The sequence below is a fragment of the Gouania willdenowi genome, chromosome 6 (assembly GCF_900634775.1).
Source record: "Gouania willdenowi chromosome 6, fGouWil2.1, whole genome shotgun sequence".
NCBI lineage: Eukaryota > Metazoa > Chordata > Actinopteri > Blenniiformes > Gobiesocidae > Gouania > Gouania willdenowi.
Window position 1 is genome coordinate 19896841 of NC_041049.1, and position 20937 is coordinate 19917777.

At 42.4% G+C, this 20937-nt stretch overlaps 1 protein-coding gene across 1 annotated transcript in view; it reads right to left on the minus strand.

Moving 5' to 3' along the window:
• sox5 (SRY-box transcription factor 5) overlaps positions 1-20506 on the minus strand; it is an 86149-nt gene extending 65643 nt beyond the window's left edge. Inside the window, 4 exon segments of the mRNA XM_028448956.1 lie at positions 2740-2965; positions 10197-10243; positions 10246-10391; positions 20266-20506. Coding sequence (XP_028304757.1) covers positions 2740-2965; positions 10197-10243; positions 10246-10391; positions 20266-20342 — 496 coding nt within the window. The 5' untranslated portion in view covers positions 20343-20506.
• Positions 20507-20937: the final 431 nt, after the last annotated feature.

Here is a 20937-nt window from a genome sequence, read left to right on the forward strand (position 1 = left end):
ACACACACACACACACACACCTGGCTGCAACCAAATGCAATCATAGCTTTAAATGAGTGCACCCGTGTCACAGAAACATAAAGAAATACACATGCACAGGCAATCCCGCCCCCAGAGGCTTTAACAGCACACACATCCTAACACTGACCTATTATAAGACTCTCCATTCATCTAGCCTAAGTAGAACAACACTAGCCACAGACAAACAACTACATCTTTCAAACTCAACGTACACTCCGTGCATGTGATCTCTCTGTGTGTGTGTGTGTGTGTGTGTGTGTGATGTTTAGCTCATGGCCTGCACTTCCATAAGAGACCCTCTACTTTCTATTTCTAGATATTTATCGTTTTGTGACCCATTTTGTGTCTTTGGCCACTTGCTCGCATCCCTCCTGGTGTTAATGGTCTTACACCTTGAGTGTGCATCTCTGTGTGTGTGAGTGTGTGTGTGTATGTGTGTGTTTGTGTGTGCGTATGTGTCATTGATCCAGCTGGAAGCAGTGTGTGTAAAAAACGGAGAAAGACACAGAGAGTACGGTAATATTCCCGGCCTTTCATAATGATTAAAGCCTTCATTAAATTTTCATCCAAACCTGCTGTTTGCTACTAATGGACTTTGTGAGCCACACAGCCAAACAATAGCTAGCCGGGGCACAGAAAGGGGATTTCTGTCTCGCATTCAATGCAGACCCTCGTTGTTTCTTTCCCTCGCCACTCCATTTCTCTCAGCCCCTTTTTTATCTTTTCTCAGCTTCCCTTTTCTTCCAAGTCTCTTCTTTCTTCCTCGCTCTTCTTGTTTGGCCTGGGTTTTTTTTTCTGAGTATAGTGGCTCTGCAGGCAATGAGGCCTTTTGTTTGCATGTTTCATTTAAACGTGGGGCAGATAAAGCTCTGGGTAGGTTTGGAAGCCTCACCACTGTTGCACTGTGCTAATGGGGTCTGTAAAGACACTACTCCATCTCTTCTTTACTTTCTTCACTTTATCCCTCTCTCTCTCACTCTATGCATCGGCTGACTCATAAAGATCCATTATTGCTGTGTTTTTATTCCTGAACCAGTCGGTTCATGAGGTCCAGTGAAGCTGCGAACAACCCAAAACACACCTCAATTACTCAGCTCGACAAACAGCCCACTTTTTTCCATCTCTTTTCCTTTGCTCTCTTCTTTGTAAAATGTGCCACAACAGGACTCTCTATTGAATGGAATAAAAACACCCAGACGGTGAGAGCTGACCGGCAGTCATGGCCGCTTTAAAAGCCTTACAAAAAAACCACGAAAATAAGGTTATCACACTGTTCACCCCTTGTAGATGTACATAGAGGGGTGAACACAAACATACACACAATGCATCAACGGTTTAAGGTTAATCTACACTGCTTTGTTGCTCTTTCACCTTTGTGGGAACGTGTGGTTTAGGATGTTCAAGTACAAACCCTTCTGCACTCAGCAATATAGTTTCCAAAGCAGGAAGAAAAACATTGAGCTGTAGGAGAACCTGTGGTGAAGTACAAGCTGCTTCAGACGATCAAGGGTGAGGAAATGTTGGGACTATAGTTGGATTGGCACCCCGTAATATCGCAAACATGTGAAGACAAGTTGAGTAGGGCTTGTTTTTCTGTAAAGTGTGTGGCCTGTGCCATCATATGAACTTCAAATAAAAGTCAGCGGCTCAAGGTAGACTTTGTTCACAAGAAAGTGTTTTTCTGAGTTGAAATCAACTTACGTGATCAGATAAGTTTCCTAGTTTCTGGCACTTGGTATGCGGAAAACTTTTAGCTTTTTTAGGGGCAGCCGGGATGTTGTTTTACTTTTACGAATATCAATTTCAGCAAAGCTCAAAGCCTTTTATTGGTCACATGTACAGTTAATCTCATGCATGTTGCATCTGCCGTGGATAATTTTCTGCTTATGTACTAAGTGCACTAAAGGACCTGTTTTTAACATGTAATGACTTCCCACTAAAGCACTTGAAGCCCATTCCTATTGACAAAGCAACCGGGTATTTATAATGTCCCATCTTCCCAAAGGGAATGGACACCTGTTGGTCATATCCGTGTCACATTATCACTATTACATGAATTTCACACTGACTTAAGTAACCATTTGTCTGCCCGGTGGAAATTAGCATTAGCCACGGGCTAATTATAGCTCTTTTCCTTATTCAAACGGTTTAGCCTAGGGCTAAATTTGAGAATGAAATGTGGAGTCTAATCGAGCTAAGCTATGTAGGATCTGGCCAAGAGTCTGGCCATTTAGCTTTCTTAAAGTGTGAAATCCTACAGCACATTAGCCAAAAGGTTGCACACTAAGCATGAAACATATGATGTATTGTTTCTTCTGAAGTATATTTAATGCAAGCTTTCCCTAAAGCTAGAGATTATTGGGAGAGTCTTATCACATCAAAGCGTGTTTGCAGGGTTTTCGCACAGTGAGGTCCACACGACACACACATCTGAATCGTCAGGTTGTAATAAATATGCAAAGCATTGTGGACAATAGGCCTGAGCAGCTGATGCTGTCTGTCTGTGTGCTGAAAAAACAAAGACTCCTCTGAATCTGTGTGGGTTCATCACAAAGAAACAGAGTGGGAGCAACACTCAGAGAACAGGGCAGATAGAAATAAAGAAGAAGTGCAATAAGACGACGGAAAGTAATAAGCGGCGTGGCGCTGAGCCAGAGAGATGGTGGCCACTTGCAGATCACACATCTGGCTGCACAAGTGTCTCCTTTCATCACTGACCTTCTGGCTCGTTTTTGATCAGCTCTTCCATCTTGCGCTGCTTCAGTGTGTCCACCACGTCTGCCAGGCTGCCCTTACGCCTCTCAGGGGTTCCTAGGGCCCCCGTGGAGGAGCCACCATCACTGCCTGGTCGCCCCCCGCCTCCACCCTCTTCTTTGCCTGGTGAGGTAGCGTTGTGCAGTGGGTAAGGACTCAGTGAGCATCTCTTCATGCCGCCGTCTTGCTCCTGGAAGGAGGAAAGACAAGTTGGACATATTTAACAGCACAGAATAATCATTAAAACTCACCTAAACTGAAAAAGAAAGAATGTATATTAGTAGAAAGATAAACAGAAAAAATGGAGAGCATCGGAACCCTATTCTTGCTCTCGTTATTCTTTCAATCTCACTTTCTTTCATCAGTCGCCAGTGATCTTGAGTTGGGGCATATTTCTCCTTCCATTTCCCCCTCTCTTACATCCCCTGGAATCTGCATTTAACGGACTTGGAGGTACTTAACAGGAACGGGCACATGAAACAACTGCAGAAGCTTGCACACACTCTTAAGTGTCACGCTAACTTTTCATTACAAAGCCGTCGATGTGTCCCTTTGAGAGACATCCAACTATACTTTAGATTTATAACAATTATTGCTGAAGATGCATCTCCATCAAGCATCAAATCATTAAAAAAAACACTCCTTCTTGACCAAACAAAGCTTTGGAGCAAAGTCAAGTCATTTCCATACACTTATGAAAGGCCTAAAAGGGGTAAACAAAAAAGTGATAGATAACGTACACAGCTTTTAAAAGCTGTGTACCAAGCTGTCATGATGAATAATCATCTGGTGTCTGTTAACTGAAGTTTACAGGCTTTAACTTGCTTGGTTTAATGATCTCTGGAAACCTTGGCTGTAAGTTAAAAGAAATAACTTACTGATAAAAAAAAAAGTTATTGAAATAAAAAGTGTGTTGGTGAAAATACCAATACAAATACTTGTATTACTTGAACTGTATGTTGAAATAAAGTTTACCATATGAAAAAAATTATCCCTAAAACATATTCTTTTAAAATAATCCACATATTTTATTACAATCACTAAACCTCCTGATATTCAATGCAAAAAAAATGTAAATTGACACCAGCCTCATCATTATATCTAATGAAAAAAACTTGAGTTCAAAGCGTGAAATTAATACATGACGTACGGTTTGCCACATTTTGATTTCAGCGTCACCATTAAACATTATAATGGTATTTATGCTACAGCGCAGAGCAGGTGAATGGTAAGTAACACTTCCCATCCTACTGTACTCAGTGACCTGGTAAAACCAGTGTTTGCTTCTACTGCTATCATTATAGACTTAATGCTGGCTCAGCCCAATTAGCATTGACACCGAGGGGTAAAAGGGTGTCAGCTCTTTTAAGCAAACTTACAAACCTGATCTGCGAAGGACAGACGTACGTCACCCACACCCACCTGGACTGAACGCCCACGCTGATATGTTAAGGTGTCTGATATAGTGTTCAATCACAGAGAGCAAATGAGTCAGGAAATCAGCAGACGAGTGTGTCAGCTCAGCTCTTTGTAGACAGCAGGGTCAATGGTCTGCAGGGTTAATCTTTGGCTAATCTCACTACAGTACAGAGCATTCCACGTGGGACAGCAGCACCAACGTACTGTACTTCTGTTTGTTTATGTGTGGGTGTTCGAATGAGAGATTGGAAGACATTTCAGCTATATCAAAGACATTATGGCCCATTAAGATGAAGATTGATTCTAGAATGATTAACTCACAGGTTGCTGGTGGAAGTGGGACTTACTGTAATAATGAGTTCACAGAGTAAAATTATGTTTACTTTTACTTTTGAATAAATAAATACAAACTACAGGGAACGCAAACAATCATGTGAAGTAATGTTAAAAATCTAATTTCAGTATTTCATAAGGGGAACAAAACGCCTTCCTGTATTGGCGATCTTTCCCCATCAGTGTTCAAACACTATATGAGAGATACAGCTGACCATTATCACTTAGCATTTTTCACACTTGACTGACTCTCTCTCTCTCACTTTGGCTCGGCGTGTTTCCACACTCTGAATAAGTCAGCACGCTCAATAATTCACTAACTGTCTCCTTGGCATTCTTGCACATGCATTGTAAGAGGGGGACAGATTGCGACAGCAATGATAAGGCTACAACAGTTGTTTGTATACCATGTGTGGATGAAGTTTCAGTTTCAGTCAGGCGTTGTCTGCTGCTCAAAGTGTGGCTGTGATCCTTAAACCCAAAAGGACTTCAGTCTACCACTCCACGCTACAAGCATCCCTCTTTGTTGCTTCCTATTCTCTTGTGTTTTTTCAGATAAGGACAATTCTCTGCTTGAAATGAGTGGATTTGTTGGATTTGTAATGATGAGTTGCATCAGCAATAACTCCGCATGCAAATATGAACAAGAGTATATCGGAAAAAAAAAAAAAGAAGAAAAAAAAAAACTGAAATCCCCAAAATTAAGAGAGAGAAAGAAGAAATGTATTGGAGGAGATGTGAGGGAGCGCATTGACAGAGAGATTCACAGAAAAAGAGAGAGCATGGAGGAAAGCAGGCGTCTTGAAGGCAGCGGTCACACCTGTCACATCCCATTTATCTAATCCAGCGCCTACTTAAAAACAGCCACACTCTTTCTTTCGAGAGAGATCTCGTGCAAAACAAAACAAACAGGACAAGAATATGAAGGGAGATCAGATGGGTGGGTGGGTGGGGGGGCAGGAAGGATCAAGTCAGGGGTGCGAGGGGTTGTCGGATCTCTGTCGAAAACCTGCCAAGGAGATGTCATCTCACAGCGTCCAATAATACAGGTCATTTCCCAATCTAATGGAATTAGCAGAGAAGCTGTGGCTTCATCAAAGACCTGGTACTTTTGAGCCTGACATTATGCATGAGTCAGATCAACAACATTATCCTCACAGCAACTTAAAATGGCTTACATTCCCTACCCATCAACCTCTCAGCATATAATCTAGGCGTCTCACTTGCGATTTGCACTGCAAAGTCCAAGATAGAGGGATCAAAACAAGATAAGACCGAGTCCCGTACATTAGAGCCTCATCTAGAAACACAGGTCACCGAACTTTTCTCATCAGCATGTAATTATGCAGGAGCACAAACAGAAATTCTGGCTACTGTAAACTGTTTATGCCCTCCTCTCATGTGTGTGTGTGTGTGTGTTTTTGCCATTTCTGTGCCTATATGTGTGACACTGTGAGTGCACATAGCCTGTAGGTGTGTGTATGTGCGAGTGTCTGCATATATGTATTTTTATGCACTGGATGTGGCAGGCTGGCAGTGTGGGCGGTTCTGCCTTTAGTTTGCAGATGTCAATTCTCTTCCAAATGACTGGAACAAAGTAAAAATTGCGCCTCACACTCTTCATCCTTTTACTGCCTCTGCAATGGAACCGAATTAAACAACTTTTGTCTTCTTAAGCTCATCTGTGATGGGAGGTTGGTTTAAAAACACTTAACTCTTGCCAAACGCTGTTTTTTTTTTTCTCCTACAGCCAGCACAGATGCTGCTGTTCATCTTTTTTCTTCTTCTAAATATTCCTTCGTCTTCTTCCCTTCCTCCTTCTCTTTTGCCCACTGGAGGTAAGTCTCTCTCTCTCTTTCTCTCTCTCTTCATTGATGCCATAGCTTGACATGTCTCAGGCTGAGCAAGGTGTACGTGTGAAAAACAATATTTGATGCTTGGCGCGTCGTCGTGGATCAAGGCACGGACAATGTGGCAGTAGGAAGAACTGGAAACAGCTGCTCAACTCGAATAAATACACAGTGGAAGAATGTCACTGATCGCTCCTGGAGGGTTGGTGAGACTCCACGCCGGAGCTGCCAATCTCCACGGTGTGCTCTTAACACACCTCTGATACACGGCCAAACACGCACCCATACACACACTTCCAAGCGTGTGTACACCAAATCCCTTTACATGCCACTGGTATACACAGACACTGTCTCTTAGGCTATGGGACGAGCAAGGGGGAAACATACACATATAATACTTTTGTGTTACAAATAAGCAGCAAAAGTGATCCCTTAATAAGAGGACATTTGTAATCATTCAATGCATTTTGAAAAAACAGTTTTTAAATATTGCCACTGCTTTAATTTCAATAAATAATGTCCTCATTCTAACTATCGATTCATCTTTTTGTCCAGGGATGATGCGTTTGCCCTCTCCTTATCTTAAAACACGCAGCTGTAATTTCCGTATTTCAAAAAGCGTTTTTGCTATTATACACGCCAATATATTTTACCACGACCCCTCAATGTTGACAGGCAAGCGTGTGTTGATTCATTAGTGTATCACTGGCATGAGAAATTAAGTGTGACCACTGTGTCTCAAGACTGCTCATTGACTGTGTTAAATCTGTCAAATTTGCACGAAAAAAAAACATATACATGTAATCACACGTACAAACGAGACAAAAAAAAAAAAAAAAAGGCAAAGGGTGGCTGCTGGAGCAGAAATGAATAAGAAATAACACTTAACGAAATATCTTTATAGTTTCCTATCCGCCTGTTAATGAAATAATTAGCGTTCATCAACACATTTATGAGAGAAGATGCTTGCCTCTGCCTGATGTGAAAACATTTTTTTCAGCATGTGGAAACATAAATATTAAAATATCTCAAACACAGGAAGCATAAAAAAAAGAAGACAGTCAAGAAAATATCATGACTGGCTGCACTGCAGATATAAAAAAGGATACAAATATTAGAATTCACTTTGAAACCTGTATAATTTCTGTTACAACCTTTTGGATAATCCTGTTGGCACCCGATAAGTACAGCTGCACTGCTCGCACATAAGCACACCTATTCTTACCCACAGCCATAGTTTGCACAATACAATTGAAAAATAACACCTTTCAGGCTTTGAATCAATGTGGGGGTCCTGTTTTTGAGTCTTCAAGCATGTGTGTGTGTGTGTGTGTGTGTGTGTGTGTGTGTGTGTGTGTGTGTGCGTGTGTGTGCTTCAGGCACACGCACGCACCCGAGCCAAAGCTGAGGAGGCAGACGAAGCAGGCAGAATGAAGAGGTCAATGTGTAGCCGAGCGCCTCTCTGTTACCGTGTTAATTTACCATGACAAGATAAAGCTGTAATCCCCCCCCCCCCCCGACTCTGTCACCCCTCCCTCCTCTGGCTGTCCCGCTGCTCCCTTACTTTCAAGACAACTGGATGCCAATGAGCCATTTACGTTCCTACGATTACTTTGCGACAAATAATCTAGCTGATAGCCCCGACTTGGTGCAACTCTCATTTCTCCTCGCTCTTTTTCTCTTCATCCACTTTTTCCAGACAGTTAGCAGTAAAAGGATTGGCAGTGTTAACCTCCTCTCCAGGAAAAAAAGGCTTTACTTCTTCACATCTGAGAGCGTGGCAGTCATACATGAGCCACACACTAACATGCACGCACAGACAGTGTCAAACCTGCCGTCAGTCATTCTTTCATCTATTCAAGTTCTATAAACGCTCTCCTCTTTTGGGTTTCTGAGCCTATCGACGCTTATTCAGGTATACCCTGAAGGGGTTGCCAGTCCATGTCATGACAAACACACAGAGACAAACCATCAAAAGCAAACACTTTCCTTCCTACAGACAATTTAGGGACTGATAATTTTGGAGCGTGGGAGGAAATTGGACCACATAGAGAAGCCTCATGAATGCATCGAACCAAATCATATCAGTCATCTTTCCTAATCTCCAGATATAAGCCTTTTTGTAAAAGGCTCCTCATGCTAAATATATTTGTAGGGCTGGGCAATATGGACCAAAACTTATAACTCAATATTTTTTCTCAAAATGGCAATACGAATACAATATATAAATCTCGATAATTTTAATTCAAATGAAGTCTTACCAGTAGGACAATTCTGGGTTAAATTTGGCTAAATTTGTGCACTTTTGGCTTTTTCTCCGATAAGAGACGGCATGTGTGGATGATAGTGGGAAGGTCTGGGTTAGGGCGCCCTGAGCAATCCACTTAACTATGGTATTAATGCTTTTCTGAGAAGTAGCGAAAGCAGCGACTCGTAAAACAAGTATTTCAAAACAAAATAAGCTATAATATATATATACTGTATATATATCGATATAGGCAATATTGTAATTTTCTATATCACCAAAGTAGAAAACTCCATATATCTTGAATCTCGATATATCGTCCAGCCCTAATTAGTTTTATCAAAATGAACAAAGAGTCACTCTGCCCTGTCCTTTGTTATGATCCGTGTTTCCCAGGACTTTGCTTTTATCGTCAGCACCTGCCACACATTCAGAGTCCAACCTAGGAGGGGCGACTACCGGCTAATCAGTGGGTTAATTACTGAATTAGCTTTCCATTACAGTGCCTAAGCACTATTACATTGTTTTACAGCAAGTGAGCATTTATCATCGAATGAAAAGGGGAAAGGTCGATGATTGTTATCAGAGCGTGGCTTCATATACCAAGGTGTGGATCGAGGAGTGACTACACAACAAAGTACACAACAATGTATTGTGCTATAAGTGTGAACACTGAATAAAGGATTGTTTGTGAATTTGAAACAAACGGCTATAAATGATGTTTTTCAGTCAGATCCAACACCCTGTAGAGTTATCTAGTCACACTACGGTACTAAACATTCACTGTCAATCACACAAGTATAGAATGTGTGATGAGTCACAAGCAGGGACAACTGGGATCTTCAAATTCATATACAGCCTCACAAGTCAACTAACAAACATTTTCATGACATGCTTGCTGATTGAACACGGGTATCTAGCTATGTTTAACATGAATCAGACAGAAAATGCAATCCCAGTGTAAAAAAACACACACACAGGCACAGAGACATACATTCAGCCCCAAAGCACAATGTCACACTTCATCCTCAAGTAAATGACTCAGTCCAATGGCTCATACTCTGCAGTCCAACAAACTGCGCATTAAATGGGATCGCTGGTGCTACAAATGTAGGAGCAAAGAATCATGTCTGGACTCAAAAACAGTAGCCTTGAACTTTCTGTATAAAGAGAGGGGGAGAAAAAAATCTGGCTTAACTGTCAAAATTGCTTATAAGCTATAAGCAAAATCAAGGTGTGAGAAATGTAGACATCTTTTATTGCCAAAAAAAATGTCCCCAAAAGCAAAACTGTATTTTGAACATTTTAGCTTAAATAAACCATATGCAAACTGCGACAAAGCGCCAATATCAAGAAATTTAATTTCTAGCTTCTTCTTATGAATACTTCCAAATAGGAAAAAAAAAAGAAAAAAATCTACGATTGCTACTTTTGTGTGTCAAAACACACAAAAGCTGGCAGATATTTGTTGGTTACAATCCCAAAAACAATTCCAAAAATTCACGTCTGTGTCACATAAAGCTGCCCCTGAGATCGACCTCCCACAACTCGAAGAAATCCCAACATTTCCTTACCATGATCGGTGGGCTGTCCAAGTTGCGGTTGGGGGGCGAGCAAGGGACACCTTGCTGCAGTAGGAGGCCAACGGGAGGTGGATGACACCGCCCAGTCCCTCGCTCTCTTCATCATCCATTCGCTGTCTGCTGGTTGCCATGGTTACATCTCCATCTGTCCCCCCATATGGAGAGGCTGGTCGCTTGGAAGACATCCTGAAAAAAAATAAGAGAGGAAGACAAGAGAGAAAAAGAAAAACAAGAGGAAGGATGAGTAATATTCAAAAGGTAATATAACAGGTTGGAGACTGACAGACTGTTGAATCCAATGTTTTCAAGTTTTAAAAAGTTCATTCTAACTTTAAAAAGTAGAACAATATGCTCTCAATGTGTGCTTCCAGAAGTCACTGGCATTTGAAAATCTTCTCATCCTCACTAGCTGACTTGTGACCAGTTTTGTGTCCCACTCTGAACAAGTTTGTTTATGTGATGTACATAGCTCCCAGAGTGCATCTCCTCCCTGCATCACCTTCAGTGAGTGTGTGAGCACCCTGCCTCTTGGCAGAGGAACAAGCACACCGTCAATCTCACTATATGTTTACCATGGAGGCCACTCAATGTTCACGTTTCCAAAAGACGGGACGCCATTACTGCAAATGGAGCCAGCTTGCATTGGTATTGTGAAGGAAATGACCGTGTCTTGACAATGGCCTTTCAGACAGACAAACAGATTTTGAAAGATGAATAAGTGAGTGAGAGAGAGAGAGACAAAGAGCGGCTCCACAATGACAATAATATGTGTTTATGAAAACGTCAGACAATGCAGGAACTGGAGGAAAATAGCTGGCAACATGACAGCCCTGCTGTTTGCATTTGTTCCTGTTGCTTTGTTCCCTTGAAAAGAAAGAAAGGATATAAAGCCATGTCTATTAGACGAACTCTGTTACTCACAAGGTAAATTTGCCTCCCTGTACTTCAGCTTAATAGGGATGCAGCGACTACGTGGCAATAATAGAATATAATGTGGTTCTCAGCTTTGCCTGAGTGCTTTCAGATGCACTTGTCTGCCCTGAAGCTACTGCGACTATGACCCTGGGTAATAGGCCGCTAACGCTCAGTTGCACAGTGGCGACATATGACAGGCGTGGAATAACGGTCGGTGTGGACGAACGATGCAGATAAAAGGACTGTGGAGGCCGAAAGCTATAAGGAATAAGCAACAGGTGTCTGAATCCTAAACTTTTGCAATTGTTTCTATCAATTTCCCTCACTGAGCTGCTTTTTACATGTTTGTGCATTTTCACATTCTTCGTCAACATCCTAATAATGAATTCAAACCACAACAGTGCTTTCTCTCTTGCTCTCCAGCTTTTCCCTCTCACATTCTTGCTCACATTTCCCCGCTTGTCTCCAGTAAACTGATTACACTATTGACTTTATTGGATTTCCTCTGGACAGTACGTTTGGCATTGTTCCTAGCAGCACCCTTGCCACTAATTCACTGCTTATTTACATTTTGAAAGTGGAGAGGAAACAATATTGAGTGCACCACAGAGGAGATGATGAGGAGCGAGCCTTCTGCGTTATGATTGCATAACGTTGTAAAAAATACCCTGCGCTATTGATTGAATTTGATCATCTATGAAATCCTGGCATCCAATAATCTAATTGATGAAGCAATAATTTGAATTAATTTGTTTTTTGATGTACAAGAAAGGCATTTTTTCTTTTTCGATTATGGGTCACTGATGGTGCAGCACTTCATAGGGTAAAAATTACTTTTACAAATAGTACATCTAAAATTTAAACGCAAATGTTGAAGTATTGTTTAAGAAAACTGTTTGTATCGTACTTTATAATGTAGGTGTATAACTGTTATAGCTATTACTTATTTGTTACAAAAGACAAAGAGTGCAGATGATTTAAAAAATGTTCTTTAGCTGATTTCTTAATGCTTTTCTCCTTGATGATTAGGCTTAATCAGCAGAAAGAATATATCATTTTGACAATATCTGCTTTACTGACATTTTAAATCACTGCTAAACTCCGATCACAGCGCTTATGTAGGCTTATTTTTTGATGCTCTTTCCCGTTTTTGTCTGCGTTTTTTTTTCCTCTATGCTGCTATTATGCCCTTGAATTGCCCCTTGGGGATAAATAAAGTGTTATTAAATTGAATTGACTTTAATTGAATTCAATTGAATTAAGTTGGTTTAAATGGCAAAAAGCATCCAAGAACAAACAAATGGACATCATTTACAGAACAGGACAAAAAGACAACAATTATTATACTGGAGGAAAAAAAAAATTAAGAAAGACCTGGTGTTCACAAATCAGTGTATGTGTTTTTTCACACACCATCTAATGCAAGCAGCAAGCCCAGCTGTACAAACTGCAGGGCTTTACACACGCACACACACACACACACACATAGAACAGAGGCCTGAACACTGCAGGTCTGTCTTCATCACTGCCTGTTTACTTTACCTCCTTTCACTCTCTCCCTCTCACATGCACTAAGGGCCTTTTGTTTTAGACCTACACACACCTCCCCTTGTATCCTGTGTACACCTCTGCCCAGCCATAACTTGAGGTCCCCCCCACTCCCCACTCCCCCACCCCACATACACACACTTTCAAACTCTCTCAACACCAAACTTAGAGAAGCCCTCCTAAACCTTTTAACTGTTTCACTAACCCTCATTAGACACACACTGCCACATCTCAATATCCTGCCAATCCGCGGACGAGAACATTTATTTAATCACTTTTATTTAAATAAAAACTCAGATGTCTGATATTTTCCATGCAATAATAGGAAATAATTGCAACACATTTCATGCAACATATCATGCAATCCTTTTTTTTAATACTTTTTTATTATGTGCGTCGCCCTCCGTCTCACTATACCCGTCTTCTCTAAACTCTGCCGTGTACTTCCTCAGAGGTGGGGTATCTCTGAATGGGGAAAGACTGTTCACAGCTCCTCTCCAGCTATAAAAGGCCTCCCTTCCCGCCCCCTCTATTTGCCTTTGAAGTGGAATTACTACACAATTGGGCACAGTGGGTGTGCGGGTAACATCGACTACTTCATTTAAAAGTTTGGCACTTTGGCTGTGGAGCTTGTGGTGAACCTAAACAGAGCTGATAGGAAACCTGTGTGTATCAACTATCTAGTGAACCTTTAGATTTTGACACGTTTTAAGCAGCCATTTGAATTTGAGCCAATTCGATGAGGGCCAAACTATGATTAGTCAGCGCAACTTGAAGAGTACGTGTTGCTTCCGTTTCTGCTGTGGTCAGTGAAAGTAGTGACAAGGTCAAAGCCAGCATCAATCAGCCACACACACACACACACACACACACACACACACACACACACACACACACACACACACACACACACACACACACACACACACACACACACACACACACACACATAGTGAGATTGCTATAAGGTGAGATTAGAGCGCCACTTCCCCTTGGCTTTTTGATGATTAGTGGTTCCTCGGCTAAGTCCCTCTCATATCGCATATGTCCACTGCTGCTAAGTCACTAATCGGGCAGTGACGAGCGTCCATTAACGGGGGCCGAATAATCGCCATGAGCGGTGGTTAAACGTCTCCTTGCCTATTGCCTACTGTAATCAACGCATCCATTTCTGGTTGGCACTTCAACAGCAGGGAGCGTAGGCGCACGCAAACTTGTTTAAATACACACAGGCAGCTTATGGGCACGTGAGAATGAACTGCACTCGCACGCTTCTAGAAACACTTTTCAAATGAATTAGGCATAACTGAGACAAAGATTTGTTTAGGCTTTAGAGCGGAGAGAGAGAGAGAGAGAGAGAGGAAGACAAAGCAGCCATCACACAAATGTCACAGACTATCACACACACACACACACACATGCGCGCACGCACGCACACACACACACACACACACAGCGCGGCTCTTTCCCTCAGTGTGTCTGGCTGCTAACATAATCATAGTGCTAACTGCTCTTGTTAACTCCTCTACTGAGAACAAGCTTTCAGGGAGCGTGGGAGCCTCCTCTGGAGAATTCCAAAGTGAAGTGTGTGCGCTCCCCAAACAGGCATGCGAACGCAATTCTAAATCATCTCAAATACTGCTATTATTTCAAGCTCGGCATAAACGCTCTGCACGGTTAGTCAAATCCATCCCATAGTGTCAAAATAAGCTGGAAGTTAATTCCTTAAGAGCTGTCAGGAGTCAAACTGACATTTGTGAGTTTATAGAGGAGGAAAAAACTGCCTGCCCATCATTCAACTACCACTATTTTTGCATTGTTTTGCTTTTTTTTTGGTGAAAACTTCAGTTATTACATCTGTATAAGAATCTGGAATTCAAAAAAGTTACACTATCACTCTTTTTACCCCATTTGTTCATCATCTGTTACTTCAGCATCCGTCCTAAACCGACTGCTCCTTCTCCAACTCACTGTTCAACATTTTCACTCTATCAGCTGTTTGTAGGAATGTCGCTCCATCCCTCCTCTCTTTCTCATATCACCCACTCCCTCCCCCCCATCCTTGCTGTGTATTTATAGGCTGTCCCTTTAAAACAGTGGAAAGAGTTGGGCAGCAATACCAAGGAGAAGCTGAGATAGAAGAATTAAAAACTCAAAAAGGATAGAAAAGAAAGTCAATAACATTCCGGTTTGTCTTTAACACACAAAGTGTATGCATTCATGAGCACAAATATATTTTTTATGCCTTTCTTGGCAACTTTTTGGTCATAAAAACCTGGTGGAAAAAACTATTAATAGCCAAAAAAGTCAAGCATAAACATTATATGTAAAACAACAAGTTAGTCAGATATCCATTTTTTTCCTCCTTTCCTCCTAAAAGTAAAATGTAAAAATTTGAACTCCTGTCTGTACAATTTCAAAAACTCATACAGACACACCCTACACACACACACACACATATTCACACAAAGGCACAGACACACACTCAGCCCTGCAGGCACAAAGAATCCTCTGTGAGGTGCCCTAAATCGGCCGCCAGCAGCCCAAACCGTGTTTCCTGTCCAGCTTAACCACAAAAGGGAATAACACACAACCTAATGTCACTGCAGTTAATTACACACACACGCTGGAGAAAAAGTCATGTGATGTGTGTGTGTCTGAGTGGAGGAGAGGGAAAAGGCAAAATGGCAAAAAAAAAAAAAAAAAAGAAAGACAGAAAAAGTGGGGGTGGGTGCAAAAGACTAACTCATGTGGCCCCTGGGGCTGCCTCTCTCTCTCTCTCTCTCTCTCTCTCTCTCTCTCTATTTTCCTCTTCTTCCTGTGTCTGCCTTACGAGTTCATTCATTCACCCACAGCTTTAGTCACCAGCACCAAATCCCTGCACCTTTTCTCGTCATGTTTCAGCTTCCCCCCCAACTTTAGGAGCTTGATTCCATCTCTATAAATGTTGCTTGTCCATGTTATTTTTCTAAAAGAAAGGGAGAAACAGAGAGTGCTGAGAGAAAAAGGAGGAAAGTCAATATGTCTATCAATGTTAGGACAGCCAGCTCGTGGGAAAGTCTTGAGTGTCACTGAAAAAAACAACAAACGGATTGAAGGGGCAAGAAGAAGAGGAACGCTGAGGAGGGGGAGTGAAAGGGGACAGACGTAGAGAGTAAAAGTGCATCCGGTGGACGGCGGGCCCTGGTCCCCCGGTGTTTTGCGAGAAAGAGACGCTGCATTATGTTTATCGAGCGAGGGACAGTGTTTTTCCATTGTTGTGCCGCGCTGTTTTTTGTGCTGCATTTGTTAAGCAATCCATAAAGGAGTCACAACATTTGTCTCACTGTCAGCGAGTTGGCTTTGACCCCTGTAAACCAGACACACACATACACCCGTTTTTATCACACCGTGAGGACCAATGACAGAATGGTGTCTTATGGGATCCACCCTTTCTGAAGGTCATACAGATCTGATTTTAACTTCTAAAATCATGAAAAATTTAAGGGAACACACAAATCACTTGAAACATCTAACACTCACTGAAAAAGTTCAAACCTGAAGGTCCCCACGGGGAAAATCGGTCCCCACGGCGTGAGTGATATTTCAGGAGGTGGACCCCACCAGGGTAGAAAAACCAACACATACACACACACAGAGAATCCCAGTTGGCCTCTTTCTTTCGCCCCACACTTTGAAACTCTCTGCCCAAATGGTCTGCTCCTTTTCCCTCCATTGATCTCCTCCCTCTCTGTCTCTGTCTCTCCCTTTTTTTCTCTGATACCTGGAGAGACAGAGGTTTCATTGTCGCGCTTCAAGCACCGAGTGCCCTAACACTGTCTCCTATTGTGGATTGGAAGGGTGGTTAACCAAAGAGCAGGAGCAGTAGTGTGGGATTAGTGTAAGACAAGCTGCCTGGATTGATGGATGGCGGGAGAAATGGAAGACGAAGGAGCAGAGGAATAGGGACGTTTGAGTGGAGTGTTTGACAGTTTTGAATTAATATACAGTGCAGGACTTCTCTGGCTCTATTCACAATGGAATACCTCCAGCTGACCTTTGACCCCAACCCTGTGACCTGATGACGCATGACCAGTCTAGTTAGCCTGGAGGGATGTCTCCTCCCACACTTTCACTTAACTCTCTTCCTCTTTGATCCTCTTCATCCACCACCATCTATAAACAACAAGCGCCTTATCCTTTCTTCTTCTTTCTTTCTTCTATTGGCCATTAGAGAAGGTCAGCTGATCACACTGGAGGGGAAGTTGTGGCAGTGGGGGAAAGTGACTGAGCAAGAAAGAGAGAGAGGTAAAAGACTGGTGGGGAGGAAGTAGGGAAGGAGGAAGAGTGGGGTATGGTGGGGGGAGAAGTTTTAGCATTCTCCTTCTGTATTTTTCTGTCTGTCTCCCTTTCTTTCTTTTTCTTTTGGCCCGCCCCCTTCCTTCTCCTCCTCCCGCTCCGTGGATGGAGACACGGTTATCAAGGCTCTCCGGGGACAGACAATATGGCCCAGACAATGGCCTCCAGTCCAAGGTGGTGGAGGTGGCAGCGAGGGAGGGGGCGGGGGTATGTGAGAGAGAGAAAAAGAGGGATACACGGAGGGCAAGCGAGGGGGGCCAGCACAGGGCCACAGGGGAAGACAGGGCCAGAATGGCACATTAGTTTGCGAAGCACGGACACCCTACTCAATTACTACACACACATTCTCTCATCACCCCCCCATCCCACCCTCCACACACACACACACACACACACACACACACACGCGCACACACACACACACACACACACACACACACACACCTTACCCTGTTAAATGAAGTACAGCAGCTTCAATTGGAAACATTGTTATTAGTTAGATGCCATAATTTGTCCTTAAGCAATTTCAAAACAAAACTGAAAATACATTCAATTGAATTAATACATTTACAGGTGAACATGAGTAGTGCTAAGAATTAAAAAATAAAAGGAAAAGTCCTGATTAATTTGAGACATTTTAATAAATAGAGTAATTATCAGAGTAAATGAAGTCAAATGAAACTGATTTGTTTCTCGTATTGATTATGGCCCTACGACTGTCACAACCTGTCTGAGTGCATCTCTCTTTACCCCCTAAAGTGTTGACACGTCCACTGTTGACGGTCTCGCTTTAACCACAGCGGCGCGCACACACACTCGCACAGTCACCCGTATAAATGGAGAGGACAAATGGAGGGGTGTGAAAATCCACCACGGCCTTAACACCACATCGACAGAGACTTCTTCCTCTCCCTCTCCCCCTTTCACCCCATCACCACCCCCAACCCCACAACTCTCACTTTTCTGTAAAGCTGTTTCTTCTGCCCGTTCTCAGTCTGCCGGCAAGGAATGTGTCAGTTTGACCACATCATTTCTTTCTCCTGCAAATGTTGGCTTTAATTTTGTCTTCAGTTTTGGTTGTTTTGGCGTTTCACGCCGTTCTTTTCTATGTGTATATATCTGTTCTGTTTGTGCAAACAGTTGACACACTGCTAGCGATGACAGTCTGTTTCCACTATTTACAGCTATGGCTGGTAATTCCAATACTTAGGACAGAATCCAGAAAACCCAAAAAATACTTGAAATCACATTTTGAAAAATAATTATAACCCTTTTTTTTAATGTTGATTTGAAGTACTTTTATCTTTGGCTTTCAATAAATATCTGAAATTATATATTTTTTTTTAAAAAAAAAAAAAAAGAAGAAGAAGAATTGACAAATAAAAAATAAAAAGGTCAATGATTGCAATTACGAATCCATGCTAACCACTTTAAATTGACTAAAACAACAAACGTTCAAATTACAAACTTCTTAGAAAATTTTCCAAAACAAAAAGTAATTTTAGAAAACTTTTAGATTCTGTATGAATTTAGAGTGAAAGGGAAAGAAAAGTACCAAAGAGGGAAAGGTGTGATGAGATGATGAAGAGGATCTGTTTGTTAGTGAGGCGGCTGAACACTTACAGAGATGCAGGAACCGACAGCATCACAACCACCGACACTGGAGCGCACACACTGGCAGTGTGCGCACACCTCGCTCCGTTAGGGGACCGGCGCTCGCACACACTCTAAACACACACATACAACACACTCCTGAGTAGAAGATGCCCTGTTCTCATATGTGCATACACACTCTTTCCCACATACACACACACACAGGGGCCACGGTGATGGAGTGCATTACTGGAAAGCAAGAGTTTTAAGCGCTCTACTCCTAAATCATTGTAATCCCTGCATTTATCTCCATACATTCTGCTTTTCTGTGTAATCCTTTAAATTTTTAATTCCTCCTTGCTGTTGTTATCTATTTTTTTTTCCACCCCCCCACCCTCTTCTCAACCACTTTGCCGGATTGAAGGGTTTATTAAAAACACATTTTTTGCCACATCTAAACGTAATTCAAAGGGAGCTTCTAAAATCCCCCCGCCAACCCTAGTTTATCTCACTACAAAAGATTAGTTTGGTAGTGCAAAACAGAGCACCACTTTAATGCAATAAAAGTCAAGAAGCCAAAGGCAGAGACCAAGATGAGTGTGTGTGTGTGTGTGTGTGTGTGTGTGTGTGTGTGTGTGTGTGTATCAAAGCGTTGGGTATTATAACAATCTGTCTCTCGCAGCATTAGCATCAAGCAGCTATTATTGCACGGGCAAAAAGCCACTTGTGTTGACAGTGGTGGAATAGGGTCAGGTTAGAGGGTTTGCACCTCTGAATAAATCGGGCCGCACCAACAGCACAGGAACACAGTGAGATTAACGTTAGCATTAACGAACAGGAATGAAAACAACACCATGAAGATTAGGAATGGGATTACTATGCATTGAACTGGGATTACAGCATGCAAATAAATATGTTCTTTAATGTCAAATCGTGCGAGAGAGGTGTAAACACAAGTTTTTGTTTTTTTTTAACTGAACAACTGAGTTTAGCCCCATTTTGTTACCTATAATTAGCACTTCAATGCACTTCTTTCAATAACTTATTTTCTTAACTTCTGCTTTTTCAATCAGACTCAAAGATCGTGTCGTCTCTCTGGTAAAGCAGAAGTTTAAGTATAAATACACTCTTTAGACTTCTCTAACTGTAAACAAGACGGTGGTGATCTAAGGAAATGAGATAATGAAGACAACAAACACACTCACCAACTTTGACTTCGCAGTTTAAAACATTCTCTTAAAGTATTTTCCTACTTTTACATACTTTTTGTGAGTTTGAAGGTTAACGTGTTGAGTGTCAACTTTGTGACGCTAAATAGAGAATTAAAAGTGGAGTCGTTCTGTCACTGCTGGGACAAACGCTGTCATTGCGTTGTATATGGTATAGGAGTCAATGATCAACTCACCCATACCATGTCTGACTCTGATACCTGTCACACAAACTCAGTCAACTCGCTCACACTGTTGCTCAACACATGCACACTGGCAACCACACACAGGCATCAACACACAGATCCGAGTCTTCCTTAACATATACAGTACATCTTTAGATGATCCTCCTCTGATCTGTGCCCGGCTCTGTCCTGTCCGCTGTCTCTGTTTATCCATATGGGAGTGTGTCAGTGTGGGTGTGTGTGTGTGTGTGTGTGTCTCAAAGCTACACGTACCTGTTACACTCCTGAGGTAGCTCAGGCTCAGTGAGCATGCTGGAGTAAGGGTCCGTCTCTCTCGACAACAACAACATAAAACAGTCCCACAATGCTCAGATGAACAAGGATAGTCTCCCCAAAACAAGACGGGAAAGAAGTGATCCTTCACCCTCTCACACACACTGTTGACTCTCTCTCTCTCTCTCTCTCTCTCTCTCGATCACTCTCGTCTCTCTCTCTCTCTCTCCTAGTGTGTGCGTGTCCCTCTCTCTCTTTCTACTCACAACACTTTCAGCCTCACACGCCACCCTCTCTCTCTCTCTCCTCTCTCGTCTCTCCCCCTCTCTCTCTCTCTCTCTCCTCTCGCCCTCTCTCTGTCCCTCCTCTTCTCCCTCCCTCACAGTAAACTGTGAGATCTGGGCTCAGCTCTTAAAGGGCCAGCAGCCGCTCTCCCTCTCTCTCTTTCTCTCTGTGTGTGTGTGTGTGTGTGTGTGTGTGCCAGCAGAGTGTACAAGCAGAGGGGAGGGGCCATATGACCAGAGGGCTCATCAACCCTTTGGTGTAAATATACAGCAATGCTGCCCTGTTTCTTCAATTTGTCTCTCTGGCTCACGCGCACTCACGCACACACACACACACACACACACACACACACACACACACACACACACACACACACACACACACACA